The 19,504-nt window shown below is 37.1% G+C and overlaps 1 protein-coding gene across 1 annotated transcript in view; it reads left to right on the top strand.

Moving 5' to 3' along the window:
* The window catches only part of LOC120633695, a 105,344-nt gene extending 86,363 nt beyond the window's left edge, over nt 1–18,981 (top strand). Inside the window, exon 4 of the mRNA XM_039904013.1 lies at nt 17,707–18,981. Coding sequence (XP_039759947.1) covers nt 17,707–18,126 — 420 coding nt within the window. The 3' untranslated portion in view covers nt 18,127–18,981. The remainder of the gene's footprint in view (nt 1–17,706) is intronic.
* Nucleotides 18,982–19,504: the final 523 nt, after the last annotated feature.

The raw sequence follows: 19,504 nt of genomic DNA, 5'->3' as shown, positions 1-19,504 counted from the left end.
GTAGTATGTTCAAAATCATTGAAATTAGGATCTAGAATAGAATAGAAAAACTTTATTGCAACACAATACAGTAGGAAAAATACAAGGAAAACAGTAATAGTACTTAGTGCTAGGGTGCAAAGGCGGCCTTATCACTCAAAATGGCAATTGGCATTTGGCAATTTATGGCTTTTAAAGGCAACCTGAGCGTGCGTAGCCGATAAAAAAGTGGAAAGTGGATGGTGCATAAAGTATGTTACAAAATATAAAATGAACTTAAATTTCTATCTATTGCATTTTTCGTGATCTTAATAAAGACAGCACCAGGACCGCTTATAATTCACCTCAAAGCATCCGTCCAGAGACTAGAAGTAATTCAGAGGTTTTGTCGAATATTTTTTACAGTCTTTACAATATCTAACTTCATGCCTCACGACATAACTCTCACATTTGTGCTCTAATTTGTGTGGAGTTCGTGTCAAGTCGGCTTCGTGTCGATATGCTATGCGAAGCCCTTTAAGTAGCTGACATTTGAGTCTATACTGACAAGTCGTAAAGGCCAAGTTTTGATTTAAATTGATATTTAAAACGAGTTCTCGAATAGTTTAGTGGGAGCTACTTATTTGTTTAATACGGGTGTTTTGGTACATTAATTCTTATAATCATGAGGTTGTGATTTAGATTTTTGACGGCAATAATCCTCAAACCAATCAATAACTCTTAGCTCGCATATGTTGCCATTGTTGACTATGCTGGCACTTCATACATATACACAAGATATTTATAAAATAGCAAGTTAGGTTGTGTCAGAAAAAAAAGCGTGGTGTTTTTACTTGAGTGTAGTAGCTTTTTTATAAAGATTCGCTTTAATGATATCGCCTCACGAATATTATTCATAAATTGCTTATTTGGTTTGGCTAGTTAAGTAGAAATCATTATAAGATGGTAACATTTTTGATCCCCGGTGTTTCTTGGTCCCCGGTCGGCAGGGATAGTTTTGGAATTTATAATTTTCGCTTTGGCCGTGGCTAGCTACCACCCCACCGCCAAAAATAATGCTTAATGATTTAGCGTTCCGTTACAATCTAGGGTACCACATATAGCTTACTTAACCAATCAATGGGTTGGATTTAACAAAACTGCCATACCTCTACCTGCATTTTCACTTATCTGGTGAGTTATCAGTTAAGGGCTAACTTATTCTTATGTTTGTGTGTCTATCCTCTACAATCTAACTAAGATAAATAATCAATTTGATTTTTGGCACAGAGTTAGTTGAAAGGACGGAGAGTAAGTAACATAGGCTAAGTACTTTTTATCCCAGCAAGACAAACGGTTCCCGCGGAATTTGCAAAACACCGTAATAAACCTCGTAATTTTGACGACCTCCCTGGCGCAACGGTGAACGCCATGAATTTAAGTAGGATGTTCTGAGTTCGATTTCCAGCTGGGACCATTTGGAGATTTCAGAATTTTCTCTGGCTTTGGCCTCGGCCAGTTACCATCTTACCGACAAAGACGTGCCGCTAAGCGATTTAGTGTTCCGGTGCAATGTCACGTAGAAACCAATTAGGGGTATGACTACCATACTCCCTTACATGTTAGCCCGCTACCATCTTAGACTCCATCATAACTACGACTACACACACTGTATAATAAATAAAAACGAAAAACGTAGGCAACCGCTAGTAGGGAAATTAAAAAAAAACTAAATTTTAGACGTGTCTTTTCTAGTGCCGCTATATCCGGTGCAGTCAGTGTATAGAGAGTTCGAAGCTAAGAGCAGCATCCGAAGCTCATATCACTCGGGGCCCGCTTTGATGTTATCGCTACTTATTTATTCCCCTTCCTATGCACCTACCTATTAGTGCACTCTTTCAGCACTACGACTTGGCAGCGGAAGACAGGTTGTTGAAGGCTAGTTAATATTAAATGTTTGTTTTCAGTCTTTCCGAAAGGAAATTCTGTGTTGATATCTATTTGAAAATGTATGCTGTATTTTTCTGATACTATTTTTAACAGACTCGTAAAAAGCAGTTTGGAACCCTCGTAGCTTTACCTCGTAGTTTTGAGTTAACGAATATGGTTATCGCGCACTCACTACCTTGTACTTCTCATGTAATGTGCGCATCAAAAGCCTTTTTGAATAAGGATATTGTTGACTTTTGACTTTCGGAGAGATTAACAATTCGGTTATATTTTTCTTTATTTATTAATGTTTGTTACTTCAGAACTCCGTCGTTTATAAACCGATTTGAAGAATTTTTTTTGCGTCTCAAATGGTAAACTTCCTATGTGGTCCAATTTTCATCAGGTCAAGATCTTTTAAAGCAATCCTGGAGAAATCGAGGGAATTAGTCATCATACCTATTAGAGTTGACAACCGATTGGCGCAGTTTGCATGTTACTCATAAAAATATTCATCAGTCACCTTAGTACCCATAACAAAAGCTACGTTTACTTTGGGGCTAGATGGCGATGTGTGTATTGTCGTAATATATTTATTTATTATTTAAAAAAGAAGTTTAAAACCCGTATCAGCTTAGCCACCTACCGCCTCCGAATGCATAATCACTACCAGGTGAGTTTACAATCAAGGCCTACGAGTTGTGATGCAATTAAAAAAAAACTCCCAAAAGTTGGAGATGCCTGGCAGCATCGAACTACGTCCCCGCTTAAAAAGAAGCTAAAGCGATAACCACTGGTCTATTACCGTTAATCTTATTTATAATACGCCATTACGATTGCCATGATCCGTACTAGTCGCTTTGAAGTAAACCTGCAGTCCGCCGGCTGTAATTTATTGACGCAGTCCATTTGTGCTGTAGTGCTCTCAGCTCTACTTGAGAACTTGCAAATAAACAGCTTGTAAGTAAATGTAGCGTGTTTTAGCTAAATCGGATCATTGTGGAGTTGTATTGACTCACATTCACCTAACGCACACAATGTCGGGTTTGTCTAGTGGCTAGTATGTTTTAATAAGGACGACGAGGTACTTATTTAATGTCTGTGCAAAAAAAAAAAATGTTTGGTTAGTTTTACGACCTCCCTGGCGTAACGGTGAGCGCTGTGAATCGATTCGATTCCCGGTTGGGACAATATTGGAATTTATAATTTCTGAATGTTTTCCGGTCTGGTCTGATGGCTTTGGCCGTGGCTAGTAACCACCCTACCGACAAAGTCGTGCCGCTAAGCGATTTAGTATTGAAACCAATTTGGGGTATGACTATCATACTCTTATCTTATCATCTTAGACTGCATCATCACATACAGCCAGGCGAGATTGCAGTCAAGGGATGACGGGTAGTGGAATAAAAAATATAAAAAAGTGAGGAAATTGGCGGTCTCCACACCCGTGCTTCGGAGAGCAAGTTTAGCATCCCGGTTATTATTTCTAACATTCAATATTAATCGTTTCGTAATCGTCGAATACATCCTGCGAAGTGTGGCTGTTATCACACCAGCAACGACGTCCTTTAGACCGGAACACAGCATTGCAACAATGCTGCTTGACGGCAGAAATAAGCATGGTGGTAGTACTTCCCCGACGAGCTGTGTCACAAAAAGTTCTACTACTGCTTTCATAACATTAAAGTACAAATCCAGGTAGGTCAAATTCAAATCTACAAAGTCTCATACAATTACCGACTTCGATGGACGTTTCACCAACGCAACCAAAAGATTTGCGCTAATGCGTTTATATGCAAACCTTATCCACACATCCCATGACATAGGCACCCTCTTGTTTTTTCTGCGGAACCCTAAAAACTCCCAACCCGGGTGATGCACAGATAGGAAGGTACACCGTCTGCCATTAATGTATTTTTCGAATACGCCGACGGCGTTTAGCGGGTCACGTGCACTTCATTACACGTTTCCCTAATTAGCAAAACATGTTCTAGAAATAGCCACTACAAATCCGATGATAGATTTTGAAGGTTTTGATTCGGAAAACCATGCAGTCTATGTTTTATATAATGGTAAACATAATTAATGATATTGAAACAAATTCTAAATTTGTATTTTATTTAGTGGTAATAGACTAGTGAGTAAGGATTCGGAATCTTTCGGGGGACAGAATTAGATCCGCGGACATAACTTTTCGGAGTTATGTGCATTTTTAATTTAAGCACGGTTTCCTCACGATGTTTTCTTTGGCCGTTGAAGCAAGTGATATTTTCTAATTCAAATTCAAATCTTTATTTCCGTGATAGTAGGTTAGCAAATTTGATCTTATAATAATACATTACATGTTCTGGGCTATGGCATTCTATGGCATGCAAATTATCATAACACCTTAATTATAAAATTATTTTTCCATTTTATACAAATGTCAGAAAAATAAGGTATCATAACTGTGAAATCAAATGACGATGTCAACTTAAAAATAAATAATATTAAATAAACACAATTATTTATACCTTAAATTTTAGATATTCGTCTACTGAATAAAGCTGACGAAGCATAATTCAGTAACTTTTATCTTAAATTTATGTAGAGTTATGTCTTTTAAAGTTTTTGGTAATTTGGTATAATTGTTTTTATTGCTTAAAACGCAAATAACTTAGAGGTGAGGAACTCGGCCCCCGGAAGCGAAGTCGAAATCCTAACCACTGGGCTATCACCGCTTCCCATAATTTTAGGAAATAAAAGAAACTGTAATATGACTACCAAATATCCAACAAGCCTCGTATATAATGTAAGTTCAGTTTACATAATTGCAATAATAATCAAGCTCCCGCGAGGCGGATAAGCCTCTTAAGGCGCTCGTGTCAAACGGTAATCCTTTGATCGCACACGTCGCTCAATATACCTTAGTGCTCATGTAATTACTTGCTGGAGTGTATTAATACAATCATTGTGTATTACCTATGATGCGTGGCATGCAAAATGAGCACTGAATGTGTTTCAAATGAGTTACAAAAGGAAATCTAGGCTCTATCCCCTTTAAATTGCAGCCTTTATTGACATTTAAAATTTAACTTGTGTATATGTCCTTCAAAACTCCGCCCTGTATTTAATCGCAAATTCAAGAAAAAACTTTATCTAACTCTTTTCTAATCTAGTTAGGCCACCCTTTTAAATTGTCACATTCTATATTTATATTTATATTGTCAAGTTATTTTTGACAAAACTGCTCCTTGTCTACTTGAACTAAAATTCAATTTGGCTACCTATTAGATAAATAAACTCAACATTAAAATAACCAGTACTGATATCAATACGCCCGTAAATAAAATTGTTTTATTACTTGTAATTTCATTTCATACTTCTCACATTTGGTACTTACATAATAATGTTTGTTAATTTTATGTTATATTTAAGAGTGGAGTCCGCACACAGAGTTGGACAGGGAGGACAAGTACAATTTTACGCAAGTAAATTCTTAGACCTCGCTTAAGTTATAAGACTCCGATGGACAGACAGACGTAAAAAGACAGACATACGTAAAAAAAAATTCTTTTATTTACACTATTTAATGATTATACAAATGCATCTTTTGATTTTTGCAATGGGCAAGTTGACCATCAGTGTTCTGTTTACGTGACATCGACTTTATAACATTACTACGTAATTTGATGTTCAAGGTTTACAAGGTCATCAAAGCTAATCGTAGGGCCACGACCATGTCACTTAAGCGTCAACCGAAGCGATAGCACATGCTAACTGTACTAAAAACGCCTTCCTGTGCTCGGTGTTTGGCCGTGCGTGCTAAATCGCGAATACGCTACATTGGCCGGGCAAAGTTATATACTATAATATTAATAATATATTTATTTGTTTATAAAAAAATATATAGGTTTAAGAAAAATTACATAGGTATAATTTACCTGAATCGGTATACAGAAATCAACTGTTGAATACATATTTGAAAGTTAAATTAGAAAATTTAATGTATGTCTTTAAAAATGTAACAATATTTAAAAAGAAAATGGACTGTAACAATATAAATATTAGAAGCATAAATAAACTCGTTGTGCAGTTTACTAGGCTTACTTTCAATGTATTAGCTACACAAAATAGCTAATACATTGAAAGGCAATTGTATATTATTTTATAACAAATTCCCGAATGAAATCTTTGAGATGTCTCTCCATAAGTTCATAGTTAATATAAAACGTAATCTTACAAAAAAATCCTACTATAATGTTAAGGATTACTTAAACGATAAATAAGCTTGGGTGTTAATTGCTCTAAATTCATAGCTTAATATAAATTTACTGTGACATGGTGATCACAAAAAAATAAATTACCCGGCTAAGTTTGTTATGGGCTCTTCTTAGACCATTTGCGCGTTTGCCATGGGCGCGTTTTGAACCCTCGTAGCTTTAGGTTATTTTGCGAACGAAGTTATCTCCATCTCTTTACAATTATGTAAACACATGAACGCTTCATAAGTGCCTGTGATAGAATTTTAATTTGAAACTGACCCTAAGTATAAACCTGCGTTATAGGCGACAGTGCTCTCCTTATAAATATGGCTCGTTTATACCAAACGAACAACTTGATATTTGACACAGACTTAGTTAAAAGAACGGAGAGTAACATAGGCTACTTTTTATCCTCAAGAAAAGCAACGGTTCCCACAGGTTTTATAAAAAATAGTAATAAACGCGGTCAACAGCTAGTATTGTTATAATGCGAAAGTGTAATGGTTTGTCCTTTCTTTACGCCCGAGAAAGACCGTATGGAGCTTTTATTTTAAACCCTTTTTATTCGGCCTGTCAAAATTTGTTCGTACATTGGAAAACCAGAAATTCAACGCGGACGCAATCAGAGTCAGATTCTAATCGATTTTAGAGAACTCTGCCCGAAGTTGCTTACACTAACTCTGACCAGGCATTGTGAACTTTGTCCACCACAATCATCATCACTAATAACCCACGACCGGCCCACTACAGGACTTGGCTATTCTCTCAGAATGGTTTAGGCCGCAGTCTACCATGTGCGGTGGACAAGTACGGATTGGTAGACTTCACACGTCTTTGAGACATTCATGAAAACTCTAAGACATGCAGGTTTCTTCAAAATTTTACACCGCTAAAGTAAGTCATGGGTATTTTAATTGCCTTAATTAAAAATGCACATAACTCCGAAAAGTAAGAGTTGCGCGCTGGGCATCGAACTCGGTCCCCCCGAAGCCCACTAGGCTAGCACCTCTACATTGTCCACCAAGCAATCGTTTAATATACATGTTGTTGAATCCTCGCTCTAAACACGATGTTATTAATGGAAACATATAATTGTCATCATAATTAACTCACCTCAGCGCAGGCTAAGCCGGGTAATGAGCTTATGTCGAACGCTAATCCTTTGATCATGGCGATGCGTGACGTCACACTACACTAACTAACACAATTTAACACCGGCTAATTGAAACATAATACACATTCCTATATTATCTATATTATCTGAAACGGTGATAGCGCATTGGGCAGGAGTTCGACTTCCATATCGGGAGGCCGAGTTCGAATCCCAGCACGCACCTCTAACTTTTCTAAGTTATGTGCGTTTTAAGTAATTAAAATATCACTTGCTTCAACGGAAACCGTCGCGAGGATGCATGCCTGAGAGTACTACATAATGTTCTCAAAGGCAGTGGCGTGCACTTCATACATGCACAAAAGCTCTGCATACCCTAAAATTTTTGTATAACCCATTAATGCGAGGGATTGTTCCATTTTATGGCATCTGCCTTCTTTATGCATACCCTGGCCAAAAACTCTGTGCACGCCACTGCTCAAAGGTATGTGGAGTCCACCAATCTGCACTAGGCCAGTGTGGTGGACTACGGCTTCAACCTCTTCTCATTGTGGAAGGAGACCCGTGCTCTGTAGTGGGCCGGTAATGGGTTGACGGGATGATGATGATAGCGCTGGTTAAGCAACGTTGACCCAAGTCAGTAACTAGATGGGTGACTGGTGGGTGAAGTTGACCATGCCTCGAACAGTAAGTTAATCAGTTAAACTCAGTTATTATTGTCATTATATTTCTACAATTATGTCGATTTTGCTCAAAAACGATTTAATTCAATATTTCAAATTCAAATAATTGTTTATTCATGTAGGCCTATCACAGGCGCTTATGAAGCGTTCATACATATATGTTTACATAATTGTGAGGAATGTTAATAGTGATAACTTCGTTCGCCAACTTAACTACTAAACATTAGCTCTAAGAAGGGCACACAACAAACTTAGCAGGGTAATATTTTTTTTATTATCATCATCTAGCAGTCATGAAGTTAGCAATTCAGCTAAGTTTTTTTATTGATTAAGTAATCCTTATTGAGGATTTTACCATTATTTATAATTAGTATGCCCATACGTGGGTGGTGTACGAAAAAAAAAACATTTTATACTTTAGAAACAATAAAGTGTAATTTTCTCGATTGAAAATATTCAAAGTTACCTTGTAACGTTTAACCAAAAACAAAATGTACCGAAGCACCAACCTTTTTTGTCTTAAAAAAATCATTTGTTATTAAACACTGACCAGATTTAACTATTCTGTAGATATGATGTTTATTTGAGTACCTATGTGTAATCATAAAACAGAATATTTTATCAAAATATGAATAATAGCGATGCGTGAATAACTGCGGGGGGTAATCCGTCTGTTTAACTGCGTTCGTAATAACGTTTCAGCGATCAAACGCGAGATGTTGAGTCGCTGGAAGAGACACTAAATTTTCTTTATCCCACTTAGAAATAAAATTCATTATTCATGGCAACATTGCACGAAACTTACGAATATTATTATTAAAGTTTATAAAACTTGTAACTTTATTATTCTGTTGAAATATTCGAACGGGTAAAAAGTGAAAAATGTGTGTAAAAACCTAAATAAATAGCTGGCAGTTATGTTTCTTGCCGGCTTGTTCTCGGTAGAATCTGCCTTACGAATCGGTGCTAGAGTCACTACGCTACACTAGAGTCACTTCAAACAGACATAATCATCATCATCATATCAACCCATTTCCGACCCACTACAGGGCACGGGTCACGGTATATATAACCTTAATTCTCCTAGGGCATTCACTATTCGTGGCCCTCCTGATACTCGCCAGCCACTTAATGCGGTCCATGAGCCATTTCCGGCCTTATGCCCAGAATTATCATATCTTTTGCTCTCTGCTATAGCCATTACTCTCGTATGAGAATAACAAGTTGTTAAATATTCTCTGTGTGTGTATATGAAGTAGAAGATGTGGATATACAGGCGGATGCTTTGAATATCTTAAAGAAAGAGACCATGTCCGCAATATTACCGTGTTGCAGAGGATGGGGAAGTCCGCAGAGATACTATAAAGTGTGCAAAGAAAAAGCTCGAATATTTGGGATACATAATGCGTAGTCCAAAGTACGACCTGCTCCAACTATTAGTTATACAAGGCAAGATAAAGGGCAAGCGTAGGTCTGGTCGAGGGCGAATATTCTGACTGGAAAATCTACGCCAGTGGTTCAACATGAGTACAGTACAGTCACTGTTTAGAGCAGCTATTACTAAAGTTCAGTTAGCGCTGATGGTTGCCAACCTCTGATACGAGATGGCACGAGAGGAAGAAGATAGCCATTATTCTCTGCGTCATTAGGCTTTTGTCTGTGCGCAAAATATGCAGCCCATACAAGGGCTTCTTTCTGCTTCTTAAACTGCAGTTCTACAACTTTAAAAGTACGTTCGAGTACATTCTGACTTTTGTTCAATCTTTTTTCTATTTGAACTCGCTAATTTCTGGAACTAGTTGGATTTGTAGACAACAAAGGAAGTAATAGTGCAGGCGGGCGACATGATACAATGGGTGGAGGTTTAGTGTGTGCATACGGGAACACGAACTAAGTCAACGAGTATCTCAAGTATTCTTAATAAAAATCGAATGCCCGAATGACCAAAAACGCAACAAGAAAACGAACAACAGATAAACAATTAGAATCGGTAGAGCTATGAAATTTGAAATTAAGAACAACGCATTCTTTCCTCAGGTTATAAAACACAGATTTAAATCCCACCACATCATATCAACCCATTACAGAACACGAGTACTCTCCCACAGGAAGAAGGGGTTAAGGCTGTAGTCCACCACGCTAGCAAATTGCGAATTGATTGACTCCACACACCTTTAAGAACATGACGGAGAACTCTCAGGCATGCAGAACTTACTTACCTCATGATGTTTTCCATCACCGTTGAAGCAAGTGATATTTTGATTTGCTTGGAACGCACGTAACTAAGATAAGTTAGAGGTTCGATTAGATAAGCTGGGATTCGAACTCGGCTCTCCAAGAGTCAAGTCCTAACCACTGGGCTATCTCCATTTCCCTACTAGGGGAAATTTTGTTTTATATTTGAGTTTTTTTGTAATGTACTTATTTTTGATCACATCCAGTAGCAGTATGTCGCTGGCACTCAGCATTATATTTCAGTGGAGCATTATTTCAGCTCATTAGGCTCGCCCGTTAATAGGCATTACATGTGAATACCAATTTAAATTATCGATGATTTACCGCTGTTTAAACAATTATTTTTGGTACAGTCTATGTGTACTATAGAATCATTAAAGGGCAATGTATATTTGGACAATGTTTAGCGATTTAAACTACAAACATTTAGAATCAAATGAATTTGCAGTACACATCTATCTAGCAAACTTTACCTTGAGCTTGAATTGAATTAAAGTTTGTTGCGGGTATTCGATAGAAGCAGGCGTTAATTTGCGGAAACCCATATATATATATTATAAAAATTAAGCTTTATTTGGTATATTCCGCGAACAGCAGGAGAATATGTCTGGTTTAATTTATAATTTCTTCAATCTTTATACTCCAGATCCTCAGGAGATGTTGACTTTACAATGAATAATAATTAAGTATCACTTAACAATTATAATAACTTAATAACATTGTAATGTCAACATCTCGTGAGGATGGTCCGGTTTCGGAGCGAAACGTGCGTACAGGGTACATTGCCGAAGATCTTTTTGGTGTAGAGGTTAAGGATTGAAGAAATTATAAATTACACCATACCGATTCTCCTGCTGTTCGCGAAGTAGGTATAGCAAATTAAGCTTAATTTTCATAAGTTTGTTGCGGGCTTATTCTTAAACATGAACAGGTTTTCAGTTTTCATCCGTATGTGTTTTTATTCTTTGTAGGTGGAAAACCATCGCCTATAAACAAAGCAATATTTCGCAGAGCATGCAAGGAACACTACACTATAAGTCTATTACTAGTTTTTTTATAAAGTATATTACTATTGTTGTTCTATATTATTCTACGTCGCAGTAAAAACGACGAGAATATGTTCATAAGTAAAATAAACGTTCAAACAATGAAGATTTAACCGTCTCTAATACAGCAAGTCTTCATAAACTATCTCTGTCGTTCGGGCATGGATTACTGTTGGAGGGACAAGGATAGCCTACATCGATTGGGCCCACTTGTCGGCAAGTCGGGTCTTCAATGAATAATTGTTAGATTAACGAGCCTTTAGTCATCGACTCCGATCAGAATGGAGATAAGCTTAGTGATGGGGATATTATTTGTCCGTAATGTTTTTATCGATAGTTTGATTCGTTATTATATTTATATTATTATATTATATTGGTATTATATTTATTATATGGTGTGTTATGTTTATGTCTCATATATTGCACCACCTACCTCTGTTCTATGTTTTTTCTTTTTGTGTCTTTGGTTGCCTGGAAGAAATCGCTATGCGATAAAGCCACCAAATGGTACTCTCTTACTCTATGTGAATATCTCTGTAACTACTTTTTTCTTTGGTGTACAATCAAAGTGGATTCATTCATTCATTCGGTTTTAAATTATTGCCGTGTAAATTTATTTTTGTCCGACTTGCAATACATTATTTTTGTGAACATACAATTTCTGTCTTTTCCTCTGATGATAGAACTATCACCAAAGCTTTGAATAACCACACTTTAAAAGTACAAGTAAGCTGACTTTAGATGGAGGGATTAGATAACGTATTGCAAGAGCGTTTTCGAAGGTTCAAGATACTTATTGGGTGTAAGCAGTGACAGCCCAGTGACTACGACTTCGACTTCACTTTCGTGGGGCCGAGTTCGAATCCTAGAACGCACCTCTAACTTTTCAACTTTATGTGCGTTTTAAGCAAATAAAATATCACCTGCTTCAACTCCAGTTCTCAGAGTTTTCAAAGGTCTACCAATCAGCAATTGATCTCCACAGGGAAGTTTTTTACATTAATAAAATTTAGTGTTTCGATATCCATCAACTTCCCACCCCTATTGACTAATATTTCGTATGCCTGACCTATCTATCGTGTTCGGATAAGGCAGACGTTTGAGTAATTCTTGCGTATCTAATTATTATCCCAAATGAATTAGCTTACGTAGTACGGTATTATCCCAAATGAATTAGTACGATAGCCTTGTGGTTAAGACTTTAACTTTGCTCTCGAGGGAACTGAGTTTGATCCCCGGTATACATCCCGGATAACTTTGAGGAGTTGAGTTCAATTTAAGATATTAAATATCATTTGATTGAATATTGAAGTATATGGAGGAGATCGGTAAGCCTGAGAATTTTCTATGATGTTATCATATATAAAAGAATTTTAAAGGAGAATAGAATAAATTATTTAAGATTTGTAAAATATTACCGATCAAGCACAAATTTAAATTACTCATATTGTCGGAACAAGCACATGTCATAAACTCTAAGGAACTTACACAAAGTCACGTGGAAACAAGAAGGATAATAGGTAAAAAACTAATTGTACCACGAATACAGATTTACTTTGGTGGTTGGACAATAAAGTTTCTTATTCCCTGTCTGTTAAATTACTGCTGAGTTGAGGAACACAAATGTAATGCATTTGTGCCCTTAAGCACAGTAAAAATTCTTCAAAAAGAGTCCTTAAATATAGCCTTAGAGATGTTTTTGTGAGGGACCTGTAAATGCTGTTAAAGTAACCATTTGCAGCTCCATCATGAAACTATTGATCAAAACACCACAGTAGACTGTGTATATATCAAATATACACAGTCTACTTACCTTACATATAAGTTGAAATAGTTTTAGCATCTAAATATATTACTACGTGAAATTTTAGGTATTTATAAAACGTCATTTACTTCAGTAGCGAATGGGCACGCTCAAGCTATCCTTACTAATAACATTATAAATGCGAAAATGTGTTTGTTTGTTTGTCCATCCCTAAACAAGCAACCAAACAACTTGATTTCTGTCAAAGATTTAGTTGAAATGACGGATAGTAATATACCTAGGTTATTTAATATCCTAGGAGAATAATCGGATCCCATGGGATTTGCGAAGTATTCGGACAACAGCCAGTTAATATTATATATCCGAAAGTGAGTAACGTCGTACGTCGTTTTACGAGTTAATTGAAAAGACGGAGAGTAACATAGCTCACTCTTTATTTCAGGTAAACAAATGATTTTCACGGAATTAGTTAAAAACCGTAATAAACGCGGACGCCGGAAACAGCTTGTATAACTATAATATCTTAGGGCCGTTCCCTAATATACCTTAGTCACTGTTTCGCCCCACGGCTGGGCGCAGATATACATTAGTGTAACATCCGGCGACAGATCTGTGACGTGTGCCGCGACGCATGATGGCGCACTTCCGGGTAATTGGCTCGCAAATTAATCCCGCTAACATGTGACATTTGACCCGCTGCGGTCTATAGCTACTATATTGATGCGGCGACCATGATGTTTACAATATTACGGACTGTCTACACACTCATCATCGTCCTCAGCCAATCCTACTAATATTTTAAACTGTAACGATGGATGGATGGATAGATAGATGTTTCTACTATTTTATGCATAGCCTCCTCAGCCAATCCGACTAATATTAAAAATTGTATGGATAGATGGATGAATGTTTGTTACTCTTTCCACTTTTAAACCAATTTGACTTAATTTTGGCATGGAGATAGTTAATACCCTGGATGAACACATAGGCTGCATTCCGGGGAAAATGGTTGGTTTCCGCAGGATTCATGAAAAACCAAAACATAACCGCATTAGCTCATAGAAGATTTAATGCTTAGGTCCTTCACTCGTTTCCTTAAGGCCTAAGAACGCCTGTTAGATTCATATTGTTCACCTTGTGTGACCTCTTTAATAGAGTAACCAGTAAGTAGTTAATTTAATCTTTGGTTAATATAGATATTACTATACTTTGAAAAGGGCTGGCATGCTTATGAAACATTTATTTATTTATCAGCTTTTCAACATGACTTATACTTCCCTTTCCATTAATTGAAGCTTTAGCTCCTGATAAAATTGATTTAGATCCAGTCCAGTGGTTCGCAGTTGAACGTATAACGTAGCTTTCAGAATTAAATTTACACGCTCAGAACCGCTGAGCTTTATATAAAGTTAATCGAACGAATATATTAGAACACTTCCATAATCTATGCTAATACAAAGACATGCCACAAACGATTATAGCGTTCTGGTACGATGCTGCTGAGAAACAGGTGGTGCCGTGTCCCGAATAAGTACATCCATACCATCTGAGACAACAATTATATTTAAATATATATATATATATATATATACAAATACATATACACAATTATAACTTACCGGCAGGGGGGCAATTGAGGGCAAACTTTAAATGGAACAAATGAAATCATGATGAAGGTGAAATGATTGTTTAATTGTTTGAATACGCAAACCTCAAGAACTCATCAGTCCAATTCAATTTAATTTTGTTTCATATAAATAGAAATAATTATTTAGCAGCAGGGTGCAGAAATTATCATATCCTTTATATAAAACTTTTTAAAACTACAGGGTTCTATTCTACAATATCATTCCTTACATATGGGATATTCCCTCTGATTACCACTCGATGGTCACCCTCAATACACCTTCAAATTACAACACAATGCAATCCACTTGGTCGCAAACACGAAGATAATTATTATTGATTGCGCATTAGTGCTGTGCTAGAGCGAGAGAGCGCGTGTTTGTGTAGGGGCCGGGAGGGGGACGGGGAGATACAATGGTTATATGCAACATGTCAAAGTCGCGCTAATTGTGTCAGTGCGTGTTAGGGATGCGCGATTACCTGTACGATGCATATCGACAATACGACATGTTTATTAAATGTCAGTATACTACATTCATACACTACTACATTCGTCTCTTTGAAGTGAAAACTTATTTAGCTAGCTATTGCGTTTTTCGGTAGAGCAAAAACTCATGGGTTTGCGTCATTATTGATCTCGACATTTAACTATGAAAGAATACATCTTTAGAGGGCCGATTAGCGCAGTGGGCAGCGACCCTGCTGCTTTCTGAGTCCAAGGCCGTGGGTTCGATTCCCACAACTGGAAAATGTTTGTGTGATGAACATGAATGTTTTTCAGTGTCTGTAGTATTTATGTATGTTATTCATATCAAATGATAAAATTCATAAAAAATTTCAAATACGCAATCACAATTCACCGGTAATTTATTGTAAAATTGTATACAATTTCCAATTGTATACAATTTTACAATTAATTACCGGTTGATATCTTGGGGATGTCACTAAAGAAGTTCAAAGTTTGTTATAAAGGATTACGTAAACGATAAAAAAGCTTGGGTGTAAACAATTGCTCTAACCAGGTTGCTTCTTAAATATTTTCTAATGACAATGTGAGATGGTGATAACAAAAAGAACACCTGGTTAAGTTTGTTGTGGGCTTCTTCTTAGACCAGGGCGCGATTGGAACCCTCGTAGCTTTAGTTTTAAGTTTACGATTGTAGTTATCGCCATCACTACTCACTGCTATGTACACATTTTGTGCCATCTATGTGCCTATTTGAATAAAGAAATATTTGACTTTGACTTTGACAATCTAGTATGTTAAGATTGGTGCTAAAATATTTTGTATCGATATTTTTTTTTGTTTTATTGAGCATCCCTAGTCATTATAGGAATCGATCATTCCTCATATTTTGCTATACGGTTACATTTAAACACGGATAGTATTGATGTTGTCTTTGTATTTATGAACTTTCGTTATTGTTTTTGCAATGTATGGGAGATAGTGATAGACTAAGCTGATAGCCTAGTGGTTAGAACTTTCGCTTCACTTTCGGGGGGAGCAAGTTGAAACCCCACTACGCACCTCCATATATACATATTTTTTTTTATCGTAATAATTGACCGAAGATGGCGCACCTGCTGTAAGTGGAAAACCATTGCCTATAAACACTTGAACGAACACAAATTCGGGGGAAGCAAGCCTGCCACGCACCTCCATATATATATGTTTTTTTTTTAAAAAAACATATCAAGTCAAGCCTCATGGCCTGTCACTACACCGAGAACCACAGCCTTAGCTTAGCGGCAGAATTAAGCATGGCGGTAGTACTTCTCCGGACGAGCTCTGCCATAAAAAGCTCTACTACTACATAAATATTTTTGGAGTTTTGTGCGTTTTAAGCAATTAAATATCACTTTCTATAACGGAAGAAACCTTCATGTCTTGGAGAATAATGTTCTCATAGTAGTGTGAAGTCCACCAATCTGCATTTGGCCAGCGTGATGGACTACAGCTGAATCCCTTCTTATTTTGGGAGGAGACCCTTACCCTGTAGCAGGCCGGGAATGGGTTCATAAGCACGAACAGAGATGGAAAGTCACAGACAACACACAGACTTTACGCAAACGTGTTTGTGTTGTACAATTTTTCGCAAAAACTTGTCGACCAGTTTTAATTAGTTCATTCGGAGTTTTATCCGATAACAGGTACTCTTAAGCGCTCGAATGAGATCTTACTTGATGGTAAATGTGTCTATATCCTATATGTTACCCTACCCCTAATTAATTTGCCCCTGGCATTGTACCGACACGCTTCATCGCTTGATATATCATTGCTGGTAGGGCAGTAATTGCTGTTACTGATCCTATAGTGTGATGTTTGCTGTACCGTATATTGTGTGTACAAAAAATTGCAAAAATGTAATGTATTATTTTCTATATGGCGTGCGCTGAGAAAACTATTTGTGATAAATTAAAATCATGTACTACGTGATTAAAGTACATATTATTACCTACCTATATCTTATTGTTACTATTAACTCACAATAGTAGCTTTTTTGGTCTAAAATGTTATTAGTTCGCTGCTAGAAACAAATGTCGGATACATTACTTGCAGTATTGATTCTTATTGAAACAAATAGTTGTATCATCAAGGGTACTTGTTTAGTAGTAAAATACTATTTGATTAATTCGAATCGGACATTTGATTTAGAAGTTACCGCGAGTTTAGAAATTTAAGCACTAAACCTAAACAAAACAGTAATTTTAGAGATAAGTACCCTCAAAAACAACTTTTTCAACTAGTGTAGTTGAAAAAGTTGTTTTTATAAACTATAACTAGAACATATGTTAGTATATTCTCTGGCGGCTGATTGGCGCAGTTTCGCTTTGCGCTGCTTTCTAAGTTCCGCTTTGCTTTGGCCGTGGGTTCGATTCCCGCAACTGGAAAATGTTTGTGTGATGAACATGAATGTTTTTCAGTGTCTGGGTCATATGTTTATATGTATATGACAAGTATTAATGTATATTATTCATAAAAGTATTCCTCAGTCATCAATTTAATTTTTTATTTTATTTAATTTTAATTTTTCAATTTATTTATATCATGATGATGGTAAAATGAGTATCTCGATATATTTTCAATATATGTTTCTCTTCATTCCAGGTGAAAATCTGGTTCCAAAATAGAAGAACGAAATGGAAGAAGAAGGACAACTTGTCAAACGCAGAAGTAGCCGAAATCAAACAACAGACAAAGCCGGGCACAGAAGAGAAATCTGAAGAAGTTCAAGACCCCCTAGCCTTGGACATGTCCAAAAAAACCTGCAACAAAATACTCAGTGAAAAGCTTAGGAGCACCACGCAAAAAGTGAACCTCCCTCAAATTATACCAAAACCTAGAAAAGTAGAGAAAGGTGTTATCTTAGAATCGATATGCGATTCGAATGACATAGAAAGTAGGATATCGATAACGAAAATAACGAACAAACTATCGAATACGGATCTCTCGGAGGCCGTGTCGGTGAAAAGTTTCACTCCCGAGGAGGTGAAGGAGAAGTACGACTCTAGAGAGGTTGAGATGTGAATTATAGTTTATTTTTATTTTTAGGCTAGACGCTTGTCTGTAGCGTGCACAGGGTTTCTGACCAGCTGCCTTATTCAGTAACTTTTCCAACAAGTTGCAAACTGATCGCCACAGTTGTTAACTTAACGCTAATCTTGTTTTGAGTTGACAGAACAAAATCGGCTAGCAATTGTAAGAAAAGACACTGAATTCCGGGTCAGGCTATGCATAAAGCAGAAAGATGGCATTAAATAAAAAAATCCCTCCTGCTCACGTTGCAAAAAAATTTAAGGGTAGACAGTGTACATGTATGAAGGGCGCTTGTGGACTGCGGGCTACCATGAACTTGACAACTTTTTAGACGCCCAAAAATGAAGTGTGTTAAACGTAACTTCTAAATGCTCAATCTTATTTTCATGTACAAGGTATAGTTAGAAACCATAAATCCCGAGTGTCACCGATCGACCGCATCAATTCTGTCAACTTATTCAAAATGGCGTCTGTATGGCGCCATTATAAATTAGTAAATAGTAGTGTTTTTTAAATATTTTAATTACTAGATGCATACTGCGGTGTTACCCGCGGTAAGGGCTTAAAGGAAGGACGACATTTGATGTAAAAATACGAACCTTCCAGTAAACCAGCCTATGTTGTCTTTCAACTAACTCTTTGCCAAAAGTCAAGTCCATTGGTTGCTCAGTTAGGGCGAGAGAGATTAAGAGATTTTTTTTTAGATTATTACTGATACTTGAAATTGGTGCCTTTATCTGCCATACGTACAATAACAGAGCTACGGCGTTAACTCCGGCACATTAATATGACGCAGTCTCTACATGTGTAGAACTGTACCATTTTACGCTCAACTGATCATCCATCCATTATACATCCATTATTCTCCTCAGCGAGCTATCGGGCGAGCTATGCCCACAGTATTTCTACGTGAACCAATTAGGCTCATGGAGATGGATAGAAGAACTAGATTTGCCGAAGTGGCAATGAGCGGGGTACATAGCACTGAGAACTGATGGACGTTAGATTCCCAAGGTGCTGGAATGGCTGGCTGGAATGGTAAACGCAGCGTTGATCTACCCAAATGTCGGTTGACGGACGACATTATAAGTGTCGCGGGGAAAAGCTGGAAACAAGTGGCGTAACCTTGGACTTTGAAACTCCCAACAAAATAAAGTCCAGCAGTGAACGTCAATCTGTCGAGACTATGATGATGATAATAACTATCCTCTACTATTTCTGTATACTTCAATTTGTTAGCATCGTCATCATTTCAATTCTATTTTGAAGGGGTTTCCTTGCCTTGCGTTTGCCCACCTACTATCGCTGCATCTTCATATGCGGGCTTCTATTTCAGCACTTTGGGGCAGAGTATCACGGTTTTCCGTAA

This window comes from Pararge aegeria, chromosome 22, assembly GCF_905163445.1.
Source record: "Pararge aegeria chromosome 22, ilParAegt1.1, whole genome shotgun sequence".
Taxonomy (NCBI): Eukaryota; Metazoa; Arthropoda; class Insecta; order Lepidoptera; family Nymphalidae; genus Pararge; species Pararge aegeria.
This window is presented reverse-complemented; position numbering and strand designations above follow the sequence as displayed.